This window comes from Gasterosteus aculeatus, chromosome 13, assembly GCF_964276395.1.
Source record: "Gasterosteus aculeatus chromosome 13, fGasAcu3.hap1.1, whole genome shotgun sequence".
Taxonomy (NCBI): domain Eukaryota; kingdom Metazoa; phylum Chordata; class Actinopteri; order Perciformes; family Gasterosteidae; genus Gasterosteus; species Gasterosteus aculeatus.
In genome coordinates this window covers 21,145,235-21,169,356 of record NC_135701.1, presented here as the reverse complement: position 1 = coordinate 21,169,356, position 24,122 = coordinate 21,145,235, and the positions used below count along the sequence as shown (strand labels likewise).

General features: G+C 45.5%; 3 protein-coding genes across 5 annotated transcripts in view; 1 reads left to right on the top strand and 2 right to left on the bottom strand.

Annotated features, from left to right (window-relative positions):
• Positions 1–2,705, bottom strand: part of LOC120831072 (protein yippee-like 1) — a 16,973-nt gene extending 14,268 nt beyond the window's left edge. Inside the window, exon 1 of one of the 3 annotated variants that reach the window (XM_078086263.1) lies at positions 2,330–2,705. The gene's annotated coding sequence lies outside the window, so the exon portion shown is untranslated. Of the gene's footprint in view, positions 413–1,487; positions 2,081–2,329 lie in introns of those variants that run through there. The other 2 variants (XM_040196205.2, XM_040196206.2) reach the window with 2 other exon arrangements.
• A 759-nt stretch (positions 2,706–3,464) lies between these two features.
• On the bottom strand, positions 3,465–19,528 carry mapk1 (mitogen-activated protein kinase 1). Its single transcript, XM_040196204.2, has 9 exons — positions 19,056–19,528; positions 9,098–9,280; positions 8,265–8,454; positions 8,060–8,176; positions 7,624–7,738; positions 7,274–7,405; positions 6,883–6,992; positions 6,660–6,788; positions 3,465–6,572 (listed from the first exon to the last, which is right to left on the bottom strand). Exons 1-8 carry the CDS (start codon positions 19,202–19,204, stop codon positions 6,672–6,674), a joined length of 1,113 nt encoding a protein of 370 aa, XP_040052138.1. The 5' UTR covers positions 19,205–19,528; the 3' UTR covers positions 3,465–6,572; positions 6,660–6,671.
• A 1,202-nt stretch (positions 19,529–20,730) lies between these two features.
• Positions 20,731–24,100, top strand: grsf1 (G-rich RNA sequence binding factor 1). Its single transcript, XM_040196203.2, has 10 exons — positions 20,731–21,163; positions 21,473–21,617; positions 21,897–22,052; positions 22,139–22,276; positions 22,434–22,572; positions 22,665–22,783; positions 23,102–23,166; positions 23,248–23,383; positions 23,477–23,525; positions 23,746–24,100. The coding sequence occupies exons 1-10, from the start codon at positions 20,951–20,953 to the stop codon at positions 23,747–23,749; spliced, it is 1,164 nt and encodes a 387-aa protein (XP_040052137.2). The 5' UTR covers positions 20,731–20,950; the 3' UTR covers positions 23,750–24,100.
• The last annotated feature ends 22 nt before the right edge of the window (positions 24,101–24,122 follow it).

Sequence of the window (24,122 nt, the reverse complement as noted above, 5' to 3'; positions counted from 1 at the left end):
TAAAATGTGCCAAAGTGAAGAATTATTCATAAGAAGCAATAACGGGAAAAAAAGTTTATATTCAGAATAAAAATCTGAAAGTTATTGTTTTATCGCTGAAGGGCTTATTTCCCATGTGACATGAACGCATCACTCGAAGGAGGAGGGCGCACGCAGACACCCGGATGTGTAAATAAATACAAGATGAGAATATTAATTGTATTCCTCTTCTTTCTCTGATATGAAAAATAAGACTTTGTTTTATCGTGCCGTGTTTTCCACCGGCTACTCTTTGAATTCATTGAAGTCACGTTTGGTTTCTGCACCTTTTGTGCACATTTCCTCTTCACTCCAATTTACAATCGCATGACAACATCCTATCTTAGCTTCTCTATAGACCTAATAAGCGCCATTGGGCGGTTATAACCCTTTAAGGAATAGGATCCAAACATGTTTTATAAGGCTGTCATAAATATACCAATGTGGGTGGAGAGTCCTCACAAAGCACGAAACTCGACGAGAATATTGGGATCTTTCTTCCTGATAAACGCCCACAGCTAAATCTGAGACAAAAACAAGTTGGGTCATCTCACCTATTTTTAGAAACAAGTAAGACAAAAGCTGATGATATTTTATAAGATATATTTTTTAAAGAGGGAAGAAAACAAAGCAGCAGCCTTATCGCCCCCCCTCCTCCTCTTCCTCCTGCTGCTGCTGCACTGTTTATGTGTGAGTGCTGCATCGTCCCTGACATCGGACATCGGACAAATAACGCCACGAACGATGACGCGAACAACTCGAACAGCCTGAAAATCGATCAGCAATCAGGCTTCGGCGCTGCTCCGCTGTGACGTCCGTGGATACGTGCAAACACGCAGGGGGAGACTTATGAAATCACCCCTTTCGCTTTGTTTTTGTCGCCTATTCACGTGGCATCATAAGCCCCCCCCCCCCCCCCTCCACACACGCGCACGCACGCACGCAGAGCTCTGCAGCCATGAAAGAGGATGACGATCACATGAAAGGAGACGCACGACCGGGTTTCGTTTCTGCTCCTGAATGTAACTCGAGGATCAAATTGCAAAACATCTCTGACTAAAAAGAGGAGACGTCGTGTGAACGGGTTGTCATGAGGCGCCGTTATGTAAATCCTGCAGGACTACAGGAGCACAAAATTAGACTAATTTCGACACAAAGACCAACCTTAGTTTCCCTGGAGAGTATAAACCTGGATAATAAAGTGTGTTTTCATGCATTAGTGGATCTGCACCTAAAAACGGAACAAACTTAACTTGACACATTTAAGGTGTTCAACACCACGTAGGCGATGCACACTATAAATCCCTTGATGCAACACAAAATACGCATAGAATATACACGTACAAAGCCAGCCATAAAGTCACGTGAAGCATGTTGAGGACATTGCCATGGTGGTGTGTTAGTTGCTGTGGGGATTATTCTCACAGACACGCGCGTGTCCTCCAGCAGGTCACTCGCGCTGCACTCACCCCAAAAACACCTCGCCGTTCCCCGCCTCGGAAACCACAACAACCCGGTGAAGAAATCTCTTCCTCCGCTGCAGCTGCAGGAGTCTTTGGATATTAGTAAAAAAACATACCAAAAAAAAGACGAGAGACACCTTCACCGTCCCATAAGAGGCAGAAGCGGGCTGACGAGGTCGGGCCGAGTGCCGATTAAAAAGCCCCCCCAAAAACATCAATCTCCTCGGCGGATCTCCACTGCGTCCCGGTACTTTCTGCGTAAACGCGCAAGATGTGCGGGGGGCGCCTCCGGGGGGGGGGTCCGGTCGGAGCAGAGTGCCGTCCGCGGGGTGGGTCACAGCGCGTGCATGTTGGAGCGGCGTGCACCTCTTCGGAGGGTTTTAACCTCTATGCATTTAGCTCTCCGACGTCAGCGGCAGGACGGACCGAGCTGTCCCGTCTGCGGCCTTATTTATCCTCGCATCCTAATTAGCTGCGCAGCGCCTGTGAATAACGCGCACGCACGAGCTGCGGACGGATTGAGGGTTTGGTCTTAAAAACGGAACCACAAAAAGTCTCTGTTCTGAAGAATTGTCAACTGGCTCCAATGTAAAGCAACTGTTTTAGAGCGTTTTTGCCTTGTTTTGTTTCTACCGATGCTGCCTTCAGGGCCTGCGGGAAATGAGAGACGCGAGCGCACAAGATCAACAACGTGGAAACAGACAACTCCAGCGTTTTTATCTCCCCGCAGAGGAAGTTTGGTTGGCAGCAGGAATACACAGCACCAAACATATTAATAAACATGAACATTTGAATTGTACTAATGTTGTATAGACTGACAAAACCACCACGGATACGGTTCGACTCACTTGCCTACAACCGCATCTGGTGGTCTTCCTCCGCCGAGGAAGCTGCTCAGTTGTCAGATGGTTTCCGTGTTGCTCATTTGCCAAATGTGACCAGGAACAAGGAATAAAACAGCAAGAGTCCCCGGTGTAGTTTCTTGGATTGTTCTTTCAGATTAGTTGCATGAATGTACTCAAGGCGTGGAAACGTTTAACTTAATTTGTCAAGAGGGGATTCCCCATCGTTATAGATTTAACACCCGCTTTTACCTTTAACTAATCCCGCAGCTTTTACACCTACAAAACAGTTTGCGTAGAGTCTCCTTGCGTCATTTTAACACTTTCTTACAAAACAAAACAACTGAAAGTTCATGACTTCATCTGAAAGTATCTTAAATCTGATTGTTTTAACCGGTACGCGAAGGCAACAATAGCCTAGCTACACAGCCAGCGCTACAAATAGCGTCCAATCAGGGAGAAGTACCGCCGTGAGACCAATAGACTACGAGGAAGGGCGGGACCACACAGCCACTGCCAATCAAACCGAGGCGAGATGCTGGAGCTCGCGCTCGCGTGGCCAAAAGGTTGTTTTGGCGTTCGCGCGCCACCGACGGGTCCCAATGGCCCAAACCTGCCGGCGCGCATGCGTGGCCGCATTGCAAGCACGTGGTTAAGAGGAGCAAGTAAACAAACCTCCCAACATAAAGATCAATATGATTGATTTAAGTTTAATCAGACTGTTGCCTGTAGTTCTACAATAATACGCGTCTATGTAGGAGACAAAACACTCTACAGTATTATGTCATTAAATAAAATATTAACAAAGAGCGCGGTGAAGGAAATATGTATATTTGTGTATAGTCGTTTGGAGATTAAAAGTAGATTAATTTCCTTAAAAAAAAACCCCAATTCAAATCAAAGAAAATGTTTCTGTCTAACACAACAACCCTCGCTGGAGCGTATTAAGATCACTATACTTTGTATACATATTTTGATGGATTGATTTTCTTGATATTGCGTTGAAGAAACCTGTATTTTTTAAGTCTCTAATGAATGTTTAATAACTTGTCTCTTGCGAGTGTACAAAGAGGCTTCATAGATGTGTTTTTAATGAACAGCTGGTGTCAGAGGAAAAGAAAACCCAAACATGTAAAACCAGTTTTGTCAAAGTGGCAGTCAGTCTTTAATAAGAGCAAAGAAATGCTTCGTTTGAGTCAAATCCTTCACACGACAGCAACATAAAAGTGACCGATCAATTCCATCAACGTCTGGCGGGTCAAACCTTTTCTTCCATCTTTCAGAAATGTGAACTACACAATCAAAAAGGTTTATACTGATCAAAACAGAGTGGAGTAGTTCCACTGGGGGACAACCCAAACAACATTAGTGTCCGATAGAAACAGAACATTCATTTTACAATAAAAATACCCCCCGAAAAAAAGAAAAATAAAGGGCAACACAAAAAATATATAAATGTTTGCTTTTCATCTTTTCAATACAGTCACAAGTCACAGCTGTGGAAACAAATCTCTTTAAAATGTACATAACTGAAAGGACCCCCCCCCCACCCCCACCCCCCATTTGTGTTGATCTAGAGATTTACTGCGATTACAAACGCATCCCCGACTGAACAAAAGCTGCACATCAAATCTTGGATATCAAGACTATCGAAAAAGGCACAAACAGACAAGTTGCACAAAGAACTCAGCAGAAGCTTTTTTTTTTTTTTTTTTTTTTTTTTTTAATACAACGAATCCCATTAAGGTTTCCTGTGCCCTGGATTCTAACCCCCCCCCACCCCGCCAAAATAAGACTATCTACAGGCAAGTCAAGTTCCAACAGGCACCTCGGATTACACGTCCCATCCCGACTGAGGAGAAGCAAGTGCATTTAATAAAAGGTGGCACGGGTCTGTACTTCTCGCTCACGTCTGCTCGGGGGGGGAAATTGAGAGTGCAAAAGAAAAGAAAAGCACCATAATTCTGTAAATGGTGTTTTGCTCATTTGTAACCAACAAGCGGGTTTTCCTTTGGGTGTGAGCCTTTCGGGAACTCTGATTAAAAACAATATTTGTTTTACCCAAATTTAAAAAAAAAGGAAAATAGAGACAAAGTTTGAGACGGTCACATCAGTGGAAATAACTGGGTTCAGAGTATTCGACTGGAACAGGACACCATACGTTTAAAAGTGTACATTTTGTTTGTGACACGCTGTAAAAGATTCCCTAAAATACAGCTTCCTCGCAGATTAACACCACGGAGGCAAAGATAGGTCGACTAATTGAATCCTAGAATAAATTCCGATGAATGGATCCTCGTTTGAGTCAATTAAGAGTCAAAAACATTTCCTGGTTACAGCTTCTCGAAACATGAAGATCTGCGGTTTTGGATGATCGAGCACATTTTACCGTTGACGGACATTTGCTTAAGACGGAGCATCAGCAGAGCGTCGCCCACTCAGTTTGATTCCGACTGTCCATCTCAACTCAAGCGTCCACGTTTGTACAACTCAAACTCTCCTTTTCGACATGAATTCATATAACAAGCGGAGCTTCAGCTTCACTCAGATTCACAGACCCTGTCGGAAATAACCCAAAAGCAGTTGCATACTCCTGAAACGGTTTAGATTTATTATTCAATTCATACTTAGTTTCCTACTTTAAGTGCCAGCAGAGACCGAGAGTCACTATGGAACTGAATATATTTGAGGAACCACATGTAAACGAAGACACTTTCCTAAATCTCTCTCTCACACACACACACACACACACACACACACACACACACACACACACACACACACACACACACACACACACACACACACACACACACACACACACACACACACACACACACACACACACACACACACACACACACACACACACACACACGTTGAGTCTTCATTATGTTTGAGATAAAACCGTGAAAGCCAACAGCCTGTAATTAACAGTAATGAACTGAAAATCTGCTCTTGACTTCTGCTGCTTCTTATTGAAATTGTTGTTCTCCTGATAATGTGCAATTCAAAGCAAAAATGTTACAAAAGACGAAATGGAAAACCTGATTTATTTTAGTCTGGGAATCATTTCTACTCGTCGGGTTGAAGAAACAGCGCTTTTCGTGGTTTCTGAGTGATCGGTATAAATACAGATATATGGTTATTCTCCTATTTGCAACCACATAAAAACTAAAAGACGCCTTAGCGTGCATGACTGGGTTTTCCCTGAAGGAAAACTGTAGATGGAAAGGACATAAAAAAGGGAAAAGGAAGCGTGAAAGGAGCCATGTGAAGGGAAAGGTGACGAACGGAAAGGAGCCGAGCGCTGCGCCCGGCCTGTGTGGCGCTCGGCACGGTCGCCTATAACAGTCATGCAAAGGGCGCAGCGTTGTTCTAACAAGGCGAGCGGCAAACGGAACAAGAAAAACAGAAGAAAAATCTGAATTCTTGTCCGGATGCGCGGCACAAACGGCGCGACATGAGGCGCTTCCCTCCGGTTTCTCCACATTTACACGCAGCCCGACATTCTACTGAAGCCGATGGGGAAAATTACTTTCTTAGAAATTTGTGTCGATCATTCCTCCGGCCATTAAGATATCTTAAGACTCTTTGGGCTGTGTATATATATATATATATATATATATATATATATATTCACAAGTATATATTTGCATTTGGGCCTTGTGTGTCTGCGTTGTTAAAATATAGATCCTCTTTAAAGTAGAACGATGGCTTTCGGGGCCACAGGTCTGTGGCTGATTATGTGATTTCATTGCATAATTCAGTTTATTTAACTCAGGGATTTCTCTTTTTAAGAAAATCTAAAAAAAAAAAAAAAAGTCTCCTTTGGAACAGTGAGACAGGCGGTTAGAAAATAATTAGGCTCGGTTTTTTCTCTTTTCTATGATGATGATTGTAAGTAGTCTCCCGTTGTTTGTTTGTGCAGTCTGGACAGAGAAGTAACCACGACGTTATCGCCGCTGCTCTACTGGACATCAACTCCCCCCAGACACACGGAACCAACAAACAAACAGTTGTTTAACTTGGCTTGAAACACAAAAATCCAGACTGAGCTATGATGTGAGAGAGAAAAGAGAGCCTACAGAATGATTGATTGATTGATTCCTGACGCCATTCCTGAGCAAAGTGGACGAGCGAGACCAGAGGAATCCAGGCGATGTTGACAACGTGAGGAGGAGGAGGAAAAAGAATAGAAAACGAAGGAGGATCACAGCGACAGCGAGGAGTCGGTCCATGGAATCATCTGCAGGGAGGAGAGACGTCGCGTGGATTAGCTCGCTTGCCTTTGATAGAAAAACATCGGACGCACACATCAGCGACGGGGACGTACCGGCGTGAGACGTTAGGACCTAAAGGCGGTCTGGAAACGTGACGTTTCTGCAAAGATGAGCTCCTTCAGCGTCTCTTTGGGGAGGTCATCCAGCTCCATGTCGAACTTGAACGGCGCCTCAGCGACAGGCTGGGGAGGGAGGGGACGGGAGGGGGAGCGAGAGAGACGTTAGTGCCATCGTACATCCCGAACCTGCTCCTGCAACACAAGCCGTCCGCCTGACCTCATCCGTGGGGTCGTAGTACTGCTCCAGGTAAGGGTGCGCCAGGGCCTCCTCCACCTCGATCCGCTTGTGAGGGTTGAAGGTCAACATCTTGTCCAGCAGGTCCAGAGCTGCAGCACAAGGAGCACATTTAACGGGAATCTGAAACAATGAGCCTGTTTGCCCACTAGAGGGCAGCATGGCGCCCTCCATACGGTCTGCGTCAGGAACAAAGGGACTTTGATATCACACGTTTTGAGAGGACATTCAAATAAAGGAAATTGGGACTAATTTGTTCAGCTGCTGCAAGTTTAAAATGCAGCAATCAGGCAACTTCCCTCAAACATTACCTGATTTATGGGAAAAAGGTTTTATTAAATGCTAATCATTAGAAACAGGAGTTGACTCTGACCTTTGGGGTCGGCGTTGGGGAAGAGGCGGTTCCACGGAACTTTGCAGCGCAGCGGCAGCGACAGGAGGTAGTTCCTGGCTTTGATGTTGATGATGCAGTTGAGATCCTCCTGAGAGGGAGAACCCAGGATCCCTGCAGGACAAAGAATGGAGAAAAGTCGCTTTACGATTTGCTTTATTTCAGTGTGTGACTCTGCAGAGACGAAACAATGGGAGACGAGATACGTGGTCGAGCACAAAAGAAGTTGAATGTTAAAACATTTAAACCCACCGAGTGAGTGCTTCAACTTCAAATCAATGAACGTGTTGCTGTGTCACAATGACGCCACCACCAGATAAGAGAATTTTTACCCAAAATGTGGTTGAGCTGATCCAAGTAGTGCTTCCCGGGAAAGATTGGCCTGTTTGACAACATCTCCGCCAGGATGCAGCCCACTGACCAGATGTCTATGGACTTGGTGTAGCCCTGAGAGAGAGAGAGCGGCACAACGCCATCGTCATGACTACAGTATATTTGAGGTAATCACAACACTTGGTTAACACAGCGCGAATGCAAACAAGTCATTCATTTATTCCCAGCGCCTCATTCTCAGACCTACGATTCAGAAGGTCAAATTCAAGATTTAGAGAAACCCATAATGCACCTGGACCGTCACCACCCCAAACATGTTTTAACAAAATATAACAAAAAAACATTATATTCCCAGGTTTATTCTACCAAAAACAAGCAAACCAAAACACTCGCACTCGCCCCGTCGGCATGGTTACAGCAGGTGAGGACACTCACCTTGGAGTTCAACATGATCTCAGGCGCTCTGTACCAACGGGTGGCGACGTACTCCGTCAGGAAGCCGGTGTGATCGTGGTCCGGGTCAGCCACGCGGGCCAAACCAAAATCGCAGATCTGCAGAGGAAGAACGTTACGACATTAGTACAGCACCGGTGTAAACGCTGAGCGCAGCTCAAAGCGCCTCGGTGAACGCCGCCCGCACCTTGAGATCGCAGGTGGTGTTGAGCAGCAGGTTGGAGGGCTTCAGGTCGCGGTGCAGGACGTTGGCGGAGTGGATGTACTTGAGCCCTCGGAGGATCTGGTAGAGGAAGTAGCAGATGTGGTCGTTGCTCAGGTGTTGAGTCTTCAGGAGCTTGTAGAGGTCCGTCTCCATGAGATCCTGGACGATGTATCTGCACAGCGACCCGCTGAGGAACTCGGCTTTGTGTTGGTCACACGTTTTAATGCCATCCGGTTATGCCCTTCACAGTAAGATCTGTGCGATCAAACCAAAACCAACACTATGACTCTCCAACGGGCATATTTTTAATATACATAATATGATAAATTCATTCTTCCATACAGGCTGCTGCTCAGTGCAACAAATCAAAGACTCTCTGGTCATTTTCAAACGCCATTTCTGTTTTACTGCAGAGAAAGAAGACTGTCCTCATTGCGTCAAGTTGACAGACTCCATTCAGCCAAACCTCAAACCTGCTGAGCAGACATTTAAAAAATGAAGCCTACTGTTGGTGGTTTGTGCTTTTGGGGAATGCTCAGCCGATGTGGCGAGCAGGGAGCAGAGTGGCTGCAGGCGTCGGCCATTTATATTTAGGGGAAAGCGTTATGAAACTGTGCCTACTCACTGCTGCGCTGCGCTGAAGAGCGCCTCGGCCAAATGCACAGTGACAGGTGGCCGTTACGCAATAAAAATACAACAAAAACATTCTTTGTGACTGCAAATGCTCTCCGGCAACACAAAGCGCTCACTTAAAAAAAAGAAAGAAAGAAAGAAGGTTTGGTCATTAATGATCACAACTTAAACCAGAAGGATACACGTCCTTCATCAGGTCGATGGTCGGCGTGCGGATGATGTCGTTGATGCCGATGATGTTCTCATGTTTGAAGCGCAGCAGGATTTTGATCTCCCTCAGGGTGCGCTGGCAGTACGTCTGGTGCTCGAACGGGCTGATCTTCTTGATGGCCACGCGTACCTTGTTGTCCCGGTCATAGGCAGAGCTGCATTATAACGAAAAACAACCATTAGACCCAGATGTTGCTTAACCTTTCACCCGGGAGTCAGAGTACCGACGTGTTCTCATTCTGCTTGCTGAGGCCTCACATCAGTCGTATAAAAGGCCCAGTTTGGCCTTTTCTTCAAATTCAACTTGAAGTTGCCCTGTTGGTAGTTCATGCCACCACAAAGCAGGTTTTAACCACGGAGGCCTCTTTGTACCAAGCGAATGGTGAGCGATAACATTGTTTTCCTGTCCCCTGTGGGCGGGACTTAAAGTTCTGTGTCTCTAAGCAGCAACACGGCAGATAAGCAGTGACCAACTTATTCTTTCTAGAGCAGCAGTCAGGCGCTTCCTTCCTGTGGTGTGCGAGTGGAAATCTCATAATGTGCAGTAGTGACAGGAGGAAATGTTGGGGCTTGCATTAGCTGCATCTTAACCTGGCGAGCACACAATGAGCCGCTGTAGCGTCGGCAGGAATGTGGGAGTGGAGCAAAGACAACGGCATCACGCTATAACAAGCTTAGGCAGCGATAGCTGAAGATCGAGCACCGTGACGCCACGAGTTTAGGGACGCTCCATCACGCCGCAGGTGAGCGGCGAGGACGCAGAGATGATACGGATGAACAGACTCCTCTGATGGGACGAGATCCCCTCGCGCTGGTTTCCCTGCTTCTTTATTCCACCAACAAAGAAGAGCATGACTACTAAAAAGGTCCTTACTGCACAGCACCTCTGACTAGGATCAGATCTCAAAAACGAGACCGCATCCCAGCATGCCCTTTGGCATGGAGGGATACTGTGCGCTGCAAATAGGGCGCCGTCTCTACCTGCAGGCCCTTTCTTCTGAGGATCAAGTTCCCCTTTTACTAAGATCCATCAACGAGCATCAACACGTTGAATGAACCCTCCGGGCCTTTAGGAGCTTTGGATTTTTTTGTTGACTTGGTTCACTTCTAGTCGTTTTTCGGCCGTGCTGTTCTGCTGCGTGTTAGAAGCTGTAGAGTTTACAACAAAGTTATTGTAGCACTAAAGCCTGTTGTTCCAAATGATTGCTTCCAAGCGGAAAAAAAAAAAAGCAATTAACATTGACAAGTCATTTTTCACGTTGTGTCAGTGTGTCTACATTCAGCAGACTATTTGTAAAACGCTTCGCCTGCCTGTGGCGAGACGCCTCCTCCACACCAGGTGCAGACATGTCCACTGGGTTCACGGTAGGCTCACACCCCCCCTCTCCCCCATCTCATCCCCCTCTCCCCCCTCATCCCCCACGTCCACTCAGCCAGACTTAAGTTCAAGTCCCAAACTTTGGGTCTAAACATGGTTCTTGAAACTCATCTGTAACTCATCTCCTTATTGCTTTAAATTAAATGGGAATAAAAGAAGGTAAGGCCACAAAAATTGGCCAGACTTGTTCTGGGGACAGGAAGTGACGCAACACAAACACGTCCAAGCTCACTGCAGAGAAATGAGAGCTCCCGGCTTCCAAGCGTCTCTGGATTCCCAAGTCATCTCCTGTCAAAACGTTTCAAGCTGCTGCCACTTGGAAACCATCACGAAACCCCCAAAAATGCCCAACAGAGCTAAACATTTAGGAAGAAAAGAACAATGCATCATTGACACCTACTTTATTTATTACAAACACACGCGAGAGATGACGGAATAAACACCCACGTAGCTTGACAAAATAAGAAAGTGAGTTGCCATGGCGACGGGGGGTAGGGACTGAAATGTAAACAGCCTTCTGAGGGAAATGTGAGTGACCTTCCTTTCCACTTGTGTGAGGAGTGTGTGTGTGTGTGAGTGCACGTGACGCTCTATGTTAACGCTTCCACCCGCTAGATTCCAGTTCCACAGATACACACAAGCTCAAAGATAAAAGGCCTTATTGGGCTGTATAATTGTATTATGAAGTGCTTAAACAAACAAATTACATATTTATGATATATTCATCAGTTTCCAGCCTCCACGTTCATTTTCTATTACAAACCAGGGCAAAACGAGGATTTGTTTCTCTTTTTAAATGCTTTGAATTCTTAACAACCACTTGTCGCCACGGTGGCTGCAGAGGAAAGTGAACACAATCTCAGCTCACGCTACTTTCACCACGTTTACGGAGGCGAGCTTATCAGTTCCCGGTCAGTTTGTCCAGGAGTGGAACCGAAGGAACTCTTGGAGGAAGTACAAAGTACACCGAGCTGAGTGAGTACTATTAACATGTCTGTGTACTGCCGGAGTCTCGCCGACGGGTGGACTTCCATTTGTGAGAATGCGTCACTGAAAAAGGCCCTCGGGACTTTGGAATGGTAACTTGTATTTCACGGATGTAAGCATGCATTGTGTGACGAAGAGGAGACCACACCTGGCACACCTCAGCGCTCAGACGGCTGGTGGCGGCACATTTCTCATATTTATTAAAGAGAAAATCTACTCCCTTTGGTTCTGGCACAACCAGTGGGTCAACTTTAGCTTTGGGAAGTTGTGATGGACATGTCCAACATGTTAACACACAAACCAGGAATTGATGAATGAAGAATAAATGTGGATTAAAATAGGAGGGGAAAAAAAACGATCAGGAAATGTTGAAACTGAAACTCAAAAAAGCAGCACTTGGTTCTTCAGAGACTTGGAAGAATGTAGCAACGCGTCGAACTCACATTTCCTTCAGTATAAAGAGAAATATCATCAAAGGCAGATGTCGCATTTTCCAGCTGCAGGTTCCTGAACGCAACAGTGAAGAGAATCTGCTCAGCTGCCTTTCCCGTTTCCTCTGCTTCTGTATTGTTATCGGAGCATGCTCAGTGCCCAGAAAGAAACGCAGAGATGGGGGGGGGGGACGTGTGTGTGGGGGGTCTCCGTTGCCAAAGAGACAGGAATACAAGTCTTTACACTGCAGCTTCTGTGTTATGCAATGGGCCTGTTACCATGGCAATATTCAAGGGGTTGGGTGTCAAAGAAAGGGGGGGGGGGGGGGCTCTTAATGCTGGGGGGTGACGCGTACAGAGAAAGTGCACATACGAGTGTCCTTCTGCCAACCAGACCCTCGGCTTTGAAGGCCGCGTGAGGTCGGAGGCACCGGCTTCAAACGGGCATCACAGCGGCGGGATCAGAGGGTCTTTGCATCCGTCTATTTCCAGGACCTCCATTAATCTAGTGCGCCACCACGGCGCAGGTCGTCAGTAACAACAGATCGGGGTCAGTAGGGCGGCGGCGGACAGTCCGAAGTCTCGTTAGATGTTTTTCCTGCAGAGATCAAATCTATTAAAGTGTAATATTTTTCTTAGAACGGATCATTTGCCGTCTGCGAGGCTTCAGTAGACCACAAGAGCTCACACAATGTGCCTTCTCATCCGTGTGTAGAAAAACAAAATCGATATCCTGTTCAAAATCAATCCCGTTCGGCTCATTTAAGGCTTCCTTCATGGACTATTAGATTTTGTCTGAATCTTTTTTGCTTCGCTGTATACTAAAGAAAGACAACCCGAGTTCGGCGAGGCGACTGAGAACATTTAGCTCACGCTTGCGTGGCTGACTGATGAAAACGAGCTTTACATGAGAAAAAGGTGCCGCGTGAAACCGCCTTGTGCAACACGCATGCTTTGATAAGCCGCAGCATCGTCTGGTGAGTCAAATGGATAACAAAGCATGACAGCGGAGAACATGTTGATAACCTGATGAGAGCCACGTTACCATGCAGGGGTTCCGTTTTGTGTTCCCCAAAACACACAAATCCCGAACTGAAAGTTTCCCCGGTGATCAGCGGCAGACGTCAGTGAGGCAACGTTCAACACATGAGTCGCGTCATCATCGACCCGGAGGAAAACTTTGAGGAAGGGGCGTTTTCCCAGTGGGAAGCGTACAGTTATGGAAAAATGAAAGGAGAACCCTAAAAGAAACAAACGCTGTAAATTTCCCTGAAGAGTTTTGAGCGAGCAAGCAGATATTTATGGAAGGACATTGAGGAGCCACATCGAGCACTAAACGTCCACAGATGCTAAAAGAAACTTTACAATGTCATAAACAAACAATTCATCATGACATGAGCCGTGACGTTGATGCTATAAATACAGACAAGAACCATAATAAACTATTTGAGGCGCATGGTTTAAACAAATCAAAACTAATTCGGTAAATCTGTGATTTATCAAACAAATATTTATTATGAGCCGTATCGTTTACCAGTAGGATTCAACCTGGAGCCATTTCAATTTTCATCAAGACCACAGACAGGTCGCATTTAACACAATTAGACCAGTCATTTGATTTCCATCCTCAAATAAAATGGTTTCTTTCTGATTCGGAGCATATAGTCACTGTTAAATATCCGTCGCTGCGCTGTCTGAAGTAGAGCAGCGCTCCTACAATAAGCACAGTGTGACCTCTCGCTCTGAGCCGCGGCCCAAACAACCGGAGCATTGTACCTCGGTTTGAGCTCGTTATCTACGAGGTCACACCGCCGACCACCCGGCGTTATTCTGCATGCATTCAAATTGTGAAGCACGCGCTTGTGTTGCCAGATGAGGGTAAGCGATTATTACAAAAGCGCAACATTTGTTGTATTGTGCAATTGAACACTTTGAATCCATCTTTATATCGGAGTCAACGTTGCACGTGTGTCAAGAACGCAGCTTTAAAGGAACCCGCTTCAAGAGAAACGCCGCGGCGCGCTGAGGGTCCAACATCATCTTAGTCACATTTCATACGGTCACCTTGGAATTCAATTGAATAAATTCAATCCATTTATTTGAATTACTGTGATTTAGTGAGAAATGGTTCTGCAGCATAAGCTGATGAAGATCATGATGAACCCCGATATCAGCTGCACGTGCGTGAAGGTTTTACGCGCCTGCTGAACAGGAAGCCTTTGTGCTCGTCTTGGAAGCCTAATCGCCCCAAATTACACAAATTACATCTCCTTCTGAATTGCACAACAGGATCTCAGAGTGTCAAGGCTCTCATTCTCTCCCCGCCGCTCCCATTGGCTGCAGAGTGGTGGTGCTGATGTCAGAGGCAGAGGGGTTGCCATGGAGACGGGCGCCAGACTTTAGTTGCAGTCCTTAAAACGTAAAAATGATATGGTAGCATTTATTTTTCTTGCTTTAGCTACTTAAATAAAAATAACATTCCTAGGCAATAAGGTTTAAAATAAAAAGGCGTAATGCAGGTCATGACGCCGCGTTAGATTTACTGTGAACAACCAAACACGGCATACATCAGTTATACTTTCTATATTCCTTATCGTCTGAGGACTGGCATTACATCTCGAACATGTTGAAATGTGACACCAAATCTGTGTAACTACTAATCTTATACAGACGGTGAACAAACAACATGTTACCAAGGAGAAGTAACATCTGATTGTTGTGTTTCTTCCGACTGGCCATGAACAACACCGCTGTGCACCTCTTAGATATAAAACTTTTTATCCCCGTGACCGACCCGTTCACGTGGGCGAGCTGAGAGAAAGCCAGAGCGTGTTCAGCTTCTGCACAGCATCGCAGAGGGTGGGAGAGGGGAGGGAGGTCGGGGAGGGGGGGGGCTGTGTCTTGCGATTGCGTAAGCCCGGCGCTGTGTGGAGAGGCCGGGTGCTCAGTCGATGCGAGCAGCCCTCGGCCGGGGGTCTCAGATTGAAGAGACCTTCCTACGTCTTGTACTCACTGGAGACTCAAAGACCGATTTGGATCTTCTAGTCAGCATTGTTATGCTGAGATTTGCAGTTATTTAAAAAAAGTGAAACACATTACAACTATAACTACAACTCTGGCTCCCTTTCATGGGGCATCTGGAGCTAGGAAACCTGAAGAAATAATGGCTTTATCTTGGTTGAAATGCTCAGTACTACTTTCTAGTCCGGAGGTGCTCCATGTTCTGAAGTGTCCCAGAGCAAGACGCCTAACTTCGCCGACTAAACTAAGTCCGCCGACTCCCAGGCGCCTTCACAGCAGCACACTGATCCCACTGTGTGGGATTGGTCGAATGCAGAGAATAATTTCCCCACGGGGATTAATAGGGGATACTTTCTTCTTTCTACATTCTTGGTCATTACCTTACTCGTAAGACTTGCACTGGTCGAAGTCACACACGGTTGCTTTGGAATGAAATGTGTCTGCTAGTAAGCATGGGCCGCTAATTACACTACCAAGTTTCCCGTTAGCTCCCACTGTCGGCCGCGATCTACCGGCCTTGGGATCGACCTCTTGGCGCCCTCGTTCTTGCACATCACTTAGGAAAGTAAAAATACTTTAGGATAGCACACTGAAAACAATAAGCAGTAGAAATAGAGGCGTTGAGGCGACGGACAAAGCCGTCGACATGGAAACCACGGCATGTGTGCTTTAGTGAGTTGGGAGGTTCTGTGCTTTTTCAAGGCTACATTCAATGTAGCTTGGTGTAAATATTTAGTAAGAAGATACTTTCTATGTTTTAGAAAAGTAGTTTCAACAAGCAAGATTTGCGGCTGCTTACTTTATCTTGAATTGTGCTGCGAGACATGTTGTTGATATTTGGGAGGTGTGTGTGTGTGTGTGTGTGTGTGTGTCTCTCATGGGGAAGCATTAACAAAAATGCAAGTTTTACCATAACCGCAAAAGCATAATTTCAGCATTTTAAATCGGATATAAATCTCTATAAAACATCACTTTTTAGTCATCAAAATGCTTTGCTATGCAAGTAAACCAAATGGAAGGATTATACAATAAAATCCAGCGCTTCTGACTCATAATACTTGTTGAATGCGTTCCATGGGAAGCCTTTTACAGCACCGGTCTGCTGCACCGCAGAACAAAAGAGCAGGTTCCTGATGTAAAAATACATGTAAAAGTACACGCTGCATCACTTTCTCTGGCTGCTGCTGCACATTAAAGCAACATGAGCAACTGACTGAAAACTACAGGACGAAGAACACAGCAAGACCACAAACGTAAGGAGGCTGAGGCCGACAAATCCTCCAGTCCAACGGCAAAACACACCACAGTAAAAATAAAACGGCTTATTGACACCAGGGAAGAATACTGGTGCGTTGCATGAAACCTGCTGGTACAGTGATACCAGCCGTAGAATTTGCCATAAAGATCGGGGACATCGGCCCTAAAAAACAACAACATTACACATGTAACACTTCTCTTTGAAGGACATTTAAATCAACCACTATGCTGCCTCAAATTGCACAATCTTAAAGAGTGTACGTTATTGCACATTTCCTCTCACAGGAGCCACTAACGCATGAGGAAGGCTTCGTAATGAAACAAACATTGCATTGTATGGACACAATGTTCTTGTAACTTGTCATTTACCATCTTTGATATTGTGGCATAACTGGGAGTCAAAACAAGTAGAGATGCAAGCTTGCAGCCCAAGTTAAGCACGAGGGGCCTGTATATAAAACATGAGGTTTTCCTATTACGAGTGGCTTTTAGAGTCAGAAGTATTTCTATTGTTGGGTCATTTCCTGTATTCGGTTGCAATTCTCCCTCATTATATAAGGGGTATCACTGTGCCCTTGAAAGATAACCATGAAGTGTATATTTTTTAGAAGTCAGATATTATTAAGTTTTTGTGCGAGTCCAAACCTGCCCACATGAACCAAAACGAATACATTTCAAGATGAGCAGTGAATTCAAATCACATCTATCAAATCATCCGTCAGCATCCCCGAACCATCGTTCAGTCAAGCAGATGAGAAAAAGATGTCTGATCATCAAACAAACCGTCAAAGGTCAGAGCAATATACAAAGTCCAAGTCTTTGTCTTAACCAGTTCACATTACTGGAATGACTCGCAGTAACCTAAAGAAAGTTATACGCTGATAGAAAGTGTATTTAAAAAAAAAAAAAACTCAGAGGGACGGATATATGATCTTCGAAGTGGACTCCTGAATCACACAAGTTACAGCTTGTAACACATCGACGTTGGTTGTTGGCTCGGAGGATGACTTTTACTCAACACAAAAACAGGTCAGCTTGTTTTGTGCGAGCAGAGGACATCTCAACCTTGTTTTGTTCACGTTTAGGACAAACATATCCTGATAAGTCCCTTCAAGTAAAGCTGGTCAGTCTGCTTTTTAATTGAAAGATAATTTGGACCAATCGTCCGCCATAATCAACACAATGCCGAACAAGCAGATCGGTTCAGCTACACTTTTGTTCAGTTATTGTTCGAGGTGGAGATAATTATTCACTCAAATCTCAAACCTACGTAGTTTGAATAAAACTGGATGAGTTGAGCACACAAAAAGAGAAAGTCAGCTGTCATTATGGGTTAATTGTCAAGACACTTTTGATTAGTATAAATTGCAGATAATAATGCCAGAGAACAAAAGGGATCGCTTCAAATGATTAATCTCCACTAGCAAACAATAAAAACAATATGACAGATACTAAGTTTAGGGACATGAAGCAAGTGCTATTGTGTCTTTTGACGCGACCGAAACATCAAACTACTTGGTTCCAAAATCAGGGCTTTAGCGGTGAACTCAAGTTCTTTTCGTCACACCAGCAGCAACAGTTTGGGGATTTGGTGGGTTTCTTCAGACAGAAAGATGCTGAACTACGTGCTGAGCCTCCACGCCGCAGAGAACCAGGCTCCTCTCACCACAGACACAAAAAGAACTACTGCCGTTGTTTGACACGAGGCCATCGCGTTATGTAATACTTCACAGTGTGAGGAGGGTAGGATTTATCTTTAGACAAGCGGCGATGCTGTCAAAATGTAATAAACAGGTTGCACAGAATAAATACGGAAAATGTACAGTGATGTTTACAATACAATCATGCAGGAGAAGGGGGTAAAAGGTCACATAGAACAAGCAGTATTCTGAGGAGGTTTAAATTCCTTCGCAACTAAATGCACAAAGAAAACTCCAAACATAGTTGTACAACTACAGTGGGCAAGAAAGACAATATGTTCTATGCTCAAGTCATTAAAAAGGATTAATTGAGAGAAACCACAACAAAGGTCAACCAAGACCACCATAAGCACCGGCACTCAGATCTATTGATGAAGTGTTATAAATACAATGTAGTATTATTTGTATTGGTTTCCTGTTCCTTTATATAAACCGCATACAACGTTTGAGAGCTAAGGATGGTGGAAGGAGGTCTCTGAAGACACCAGGAGCACAGAGAACCTTCACATCTTCAGACTAAAGACACACCTCTTCAGACTCTACCTCCACTAACACACCAACCAACTGTAGCACTTTAATTGTACTTGTAACGCCGCTTATCTATAGCAAATTGTAAATTGGCTTATTTGAGGAAATTGCACTTTCTTGTTCTTCTGAGTTTGTGTCCCTATGGTTGAATGCACTTATTGTGAGTCGCTTTGGATAAAAGCGTCAGCTAAATGACATGCGATGTAATGTAAGGAGTAAATAAAAAATGTAATTTTTCAGGTGTGTAAGAAACAGAATCGGTAATAAAATTGTAACGTCACTTATTTTTTTATTGACTTTTTTGTTTTTGTTTTACAGCCCACCGAAAGTCAACCAGTCAGCTGCGATTTAATGTATTTTCCTCTCAACACAGTTGTTTGCTCGCTTAAACACGTCGGTTAGCTTAAACATGTCAGTTAGCTAACGTTAGCTTAAATGTGTCGGTTAACGTTAGCTATCGTTAGCTTACACATGTCAGTTAGCCAGTGAAGTTAACTTAAGTTGTTTAAAAGGGGGGGGCGGGAGAGGGGGGGGGGCAGTTAGCTCACTTTAAGTCTCACTAAAAGTGACAGAGGTATAAAGACTACGCGATGTTACTAAATAAATAAACCCGGGTGGGTTCACTCACCACACCATCCCGTAGGCTCCCTCCCCGATGTAGGAGAGGTTGCTGTACCGAGGCCCGACGTCGAAGGCCTGCCCGCGGACCAGCTCCGTCCCCGACCCGGGGCTCGGGCCGCAGCCCGCGGGGAGAGACACCGTAGCTGTCGCCATCATGGACTCTTAGCTTAAAGACGCGGCTATCAAAGGAAATCAAGTTTTTTCTTAAAACAGCCAAGATTAGAAAAAGTATATGGTAAAAACAGAAACAAAATGTTTTTCTTTCTTTCTTTATATATCCGTCGTCGCTGTGAGTGCAACAGTTGTCGGTGTGAGCTGATGGGGCCTTCACGTCTCGTCTTCTCTCCGTTTACGTGAATTCAGACCGACCACACCGCCGCCGCTGTGCTGTCTCAGGCAGGAGCCGCTTGATGCTGCAGGAAATAGCGGAGGCGGTCACGTGATCGCGTGTTGCCTTCAGGTACCACAGGTTCCACTCCACACAGCACTGTGCATGCACGCTAACAGGGTGGCGGATTCGGTGACGTAAACTGCGAAGGTGGATGCAGTTGTGGAGGGAGGATTCAAATCCTGCACTTGAGTAAAAGTGGTCCGCTGGTAGCAAGCCCACCACACCAAGGAGGTTCATCCTCAAAGGTCAGGGTGTCACCTACAAAGCCCTAATTCCCATCGTGTCTCGTGAGCCTAATTGTGGTTCCCAGAAGCTCAACATGTAGGATGGGAGCCTGAGCCTTTAGTTATCAGACTTTTCAATAATCAGAATAATAAAAAAGTATGGTAAGTAAAATAGAAAAGGTCAAATTGAACAAAAACTAAAAACGTGCATAGATAGGTTAAACAAATGAGAAAGTACGCACAAAAATTGAACTAGGAAAACTAGAAATGTAGAAAAACAAAATCTTGGGGGAAAACAGAACGTCATAGGGAGATTACATTTTTTTAAACGGTCAAATAAATTAGCTAAAATTCTCATCCCAGTGATATGAATTTTCATAGAGACCTTCGTTGTTCACAGAATAGACTTTAAGCACATGTCCTTACGACCAGGCAGCTATCTCATTCGAATTATTCCTCAAAAATGTGCTGCCCAAAAACTTGAAGCATATTTATATAAGTGGATGAGTTGAAGGAAGGCAAATACGTGTTGTGAAACACGGGATGTTGTGGGTGTTTCTGAAGTCCCGCTGACCTCTAGGGGGCAGAGTAGACTGCGTACTGCATTACCCGGAGCAGACTGGGAAAGAGGAAACAGACGCAGCCTGCTGTCAAGTTAGTTATTGTTAAGGTCACTTCCGGAAAACATTCTAATTCAAATCGCTCATAAATGGTCCATTATTAGCATGCAGATAATAACTATAATCTATAGTAATTTTTCAGAAATAATGTGGAGGGTTAACGTCTTCTGAATGCTTTATAAATAGTTCATACGATTTTTTTCATTATATGCCTTATATCAACTATGTCATTTGATTCCTGATCCTGATTAAAGTAGTTTTATTGACTGTTTCTAAACTTATTCTCTTGGACTAGTCTATTTTAAGGATCTAGTTTTATTTGTGAGTTTATACTTTAATGATATATAATCACACATTAAATATATCTTTTAGTTGTATTTCTGTCTGTTTTTCTGCAAGATGATCAAAAGGTAAACACCTTACCAAACATGGTGTCTTTTATTGTGAAAGGATAAGCGGAAGTGCAAAGCGTTTAGCCGTTAGCTTATTAGCTCTCGAGCTGTCTGCCCTTGACTGACCCACGTGAGTCCGTTTAGCTTCGCGCAGTCCCAAGCCAAGCCGGTAGCTAATCAAACTAGCTAAACAAGAGAGAGGCGGAATTAAAACTACTTGTTTTATCTCCTTATTTCAGGCCGAACGGTCTGGCCGGACACCAGGCTAAGCTAACATGTCACGTAGCAGCAAGTCCATGCTGTTTCTGCTGCAGCGGTGCGTCGCAGTCAGAAAAGTTACGCTACCGGCAGCTATCAGAACAAGATGGAGCAGCGCGCTGTCGGCCCGGAGCCTGCTCGCTCTGCCGCCGACATGGACCTCCACAACCTGGGCAGTCGGTCAGCTGCAGTGCGCGGTGACAACCAGCCAGTACCGGTTCTGTACCAAGGTTAGTCCGACCGCGGGATGAGGCTGATCGCCACTGTCTCCACGTGATGCCGCGTTGCACCATTTAAACACACGATGTGTGCCAGATATTTTATTTATAACGCTACTTAATGTATCTGGTAGCTTTAGTTACTGTGCATGTTCAGATTGGTATTAATGCCGCATGCTCTTCATTTAGAACATTTCATTTCCGTTATAGATTCAGCCAACTAGCAGTAGATTATCCAGCCCTAAATGTGAACTCGAGCCAACGCTTAAGTGCGTCGTGGTTCCGTTTAACAACGATCGTATTTGCGTTCACGTCTTCCAGGCAGGAGAACCTTGCGAGGACGAGTACCCCCCCCTGCCGGCCTATCAGTCTGATCCAGATCAGGGGAAGAAGGAGGTGTACATCATGCAGGTGAGGGGTCTCCCCTGGGGCTGCTCGGCTCAGGACCTCCTGCAGTTCTTCTCAGGTGAGAGTTTAAATGCCTGAGAAGCGTCACACGTCTAGTAATGTTTGCTTATGACACACGCGTTTATAACTCTGTAATAACCAAATCGCGACAGATTAAGATGGAAGCTCAAGTTGCGCTGTATTGTGAATTAATATAGAAGTGAATCGTCTTCTGAACCATGAAAATGGTGCAAACATACAAAAGAAATCCAGAACAACAAGGAACGAATGAGCTATATGACAACGGTTCAATGTTAAGATTATGTACAAAAATAAACATACTATGTGGTTGCTTTAGAGTGTCGGATACGTGACGGCGTAAAGGGGATCCACCTCACCGCGGACCGGGCGGGGAGGTCCTCGGGACAGGCCTTTATCGAGATGGAGCACGAGGAGGACGTCGGAAAGGCTCTGGAGAAGCACCGGCAGTACCTCGGCCCGCGATATGTGGAAGGTTCGACTCTTTGCCCGCCGCCGGCAATATTGATGCATCGCAAATACAAGGACTGATAGAAACGGGTGCTCACGTCCCCGCTGCAGTGTACGAGGTGACCAACAGCGACGCGGAGGCCATCCTGAAGAAGGCCGCCCAGGCTCCGGCGGGGAGCGAGGCGGTGGTGCGTATCAGAGGGCTCCCCTACTCCTCCACCAAGGACGATATCGTGCAGTTCTTTTCGGGTAAACCTCCCCCCGGGCAAAGACGCGGCGAAGGGGCCGTTTTTAGCTCCCGAAATGATCAGAAGACGCTGTCATTTTTTCTGTCCGTTGAATTAATCGGTTGAATTCATCTAGGAAGAGTTCACAAAAGATGCTTTAAAGATGGGCTTTCTCGCAGGTCTGGACATCGCGGAGGATGGGATCACCGTGGTCACGGACCGCAAAGGGAGGAACTCCGGAGAGGCCTTTGTGCAGTTCTCCTCCCAACAAGCAGCCGACGAAGCGCTGCAGAGAGACCGAGAGGTCATCGGAGAGAGGTGTGGGGCAGGAGGCAGCGCACGGCCACATCGGGGGACACCGGGGCTCCTCCAAGCGTCTTAATGAGCGTCTCCGCTGTTGCCGTTTGCAGATACATCGAGGTGTTTCCCAGCAGAAGGGACCAGATTCATTCCAGTAAGACGCGGAAGACGAGCTCGGCTTTCCCTCAGTCAGAGCACAGGGCCGCCTTCGCCTCGCAGACCAGGACTGGTGAGGCCACTTTAGGACTTTGTTGCATGGATATTTAGCTCCTCCCTCCCGCCTCAAATGCCGTAGCGGGTTGTTTGTTCACTTTGGTGCACAGTGTGATCCGTAAATCAATGATCAACAACATTTACCCTCATCATATTATTTCATGTTAACTGTGACTTTTAACAAAAGTCTTCCAACACAAAACGCAATCGATGGTGAGGAACAAAATCCTGGTGAAAATCAATCATTTCATTGCTGAGGTTTTGACTGCGTGGAGAAGTATTTCGTCTCTTTGATCCATTCGCTGGATGTGAACGGACTCGTGTTCTCTGCCAGGGTCCGCTCACTTCATCCACATGAGGGGGCTTCCCTTCAAGGTGACCAGAGACGACATCGTTAAGGTAATTCGAGTAAAATAAGGGGGGGGGGGGAGACGTGGTCGCCCTTCTGCGTGTGGTTTTCACGTCGTCTCCCTCTCGCAGTTCTTCGCTCCTCTCGACGTGTCGGAGGTGGTGATTGACAGCCGCGCCGGAGGACGGCCGAGCGGCGAGGCCGACGTTTACTTCAGCTGCCACCAGGACGCCATGAACGCCATGTCCAGAGACCGGATGTACATAGGTGAGACTTATAAACGCGGTGCGATAAAGAGAGCGGTTGATTGGTCGCTGCAGGATTTCAACGGGTCACCTTCTCTCATCCCTTTTCTTTTAGGAGAAAGATACATCGAGTTATTCCTGAACTCCGACTCCGATGGAAAGAAGTGAGAAAGCTGGAACGTCTCGACAGAACAACGCTCAATTTAGATATTCCTGATTCTCGTGGTTGAGACAGAATTGTTGAGTTTCTCTTGGATGTCACACACAAGTTGTAATTACGACAAACTGCTGAGTCTGTGCTGCATCCCTCGTTTAATATGTCAGTTTACTAGTTTTAGCGACAGACTCCACATGTGCTTTAACAAGTTCTATTTTCCCCTGCAGGTGAACAAAGACGCCCAAAACGCACACACAGGACTGTTATTGATTTGCCAGCTCGGCCTGGACGTCGAACGATAAACATTCCTGTTGTCAAAGGACTTTATTTCCTTCACCGTCTCCGTCCAACGAGGAGGAGTGAGTCTCAGTTGGAGATCGACATAAAGCGCTTAAAAGAATGGAAGGTGTATTCGTTATTTAACTGGTGACAAACATGAAAACATCACAATAAATACAGTTTACTCATTTGACATCAAAGCCTTTTTTCTGAATATTTATTCTGGAAATGTAAATTCCTGTAAAAATCCTCATCAAATCTGTTTTTACAGAAATATTCAATAAACATAATATGCTTATGCTACTCAGCGTTGTGTGTTTGTTGA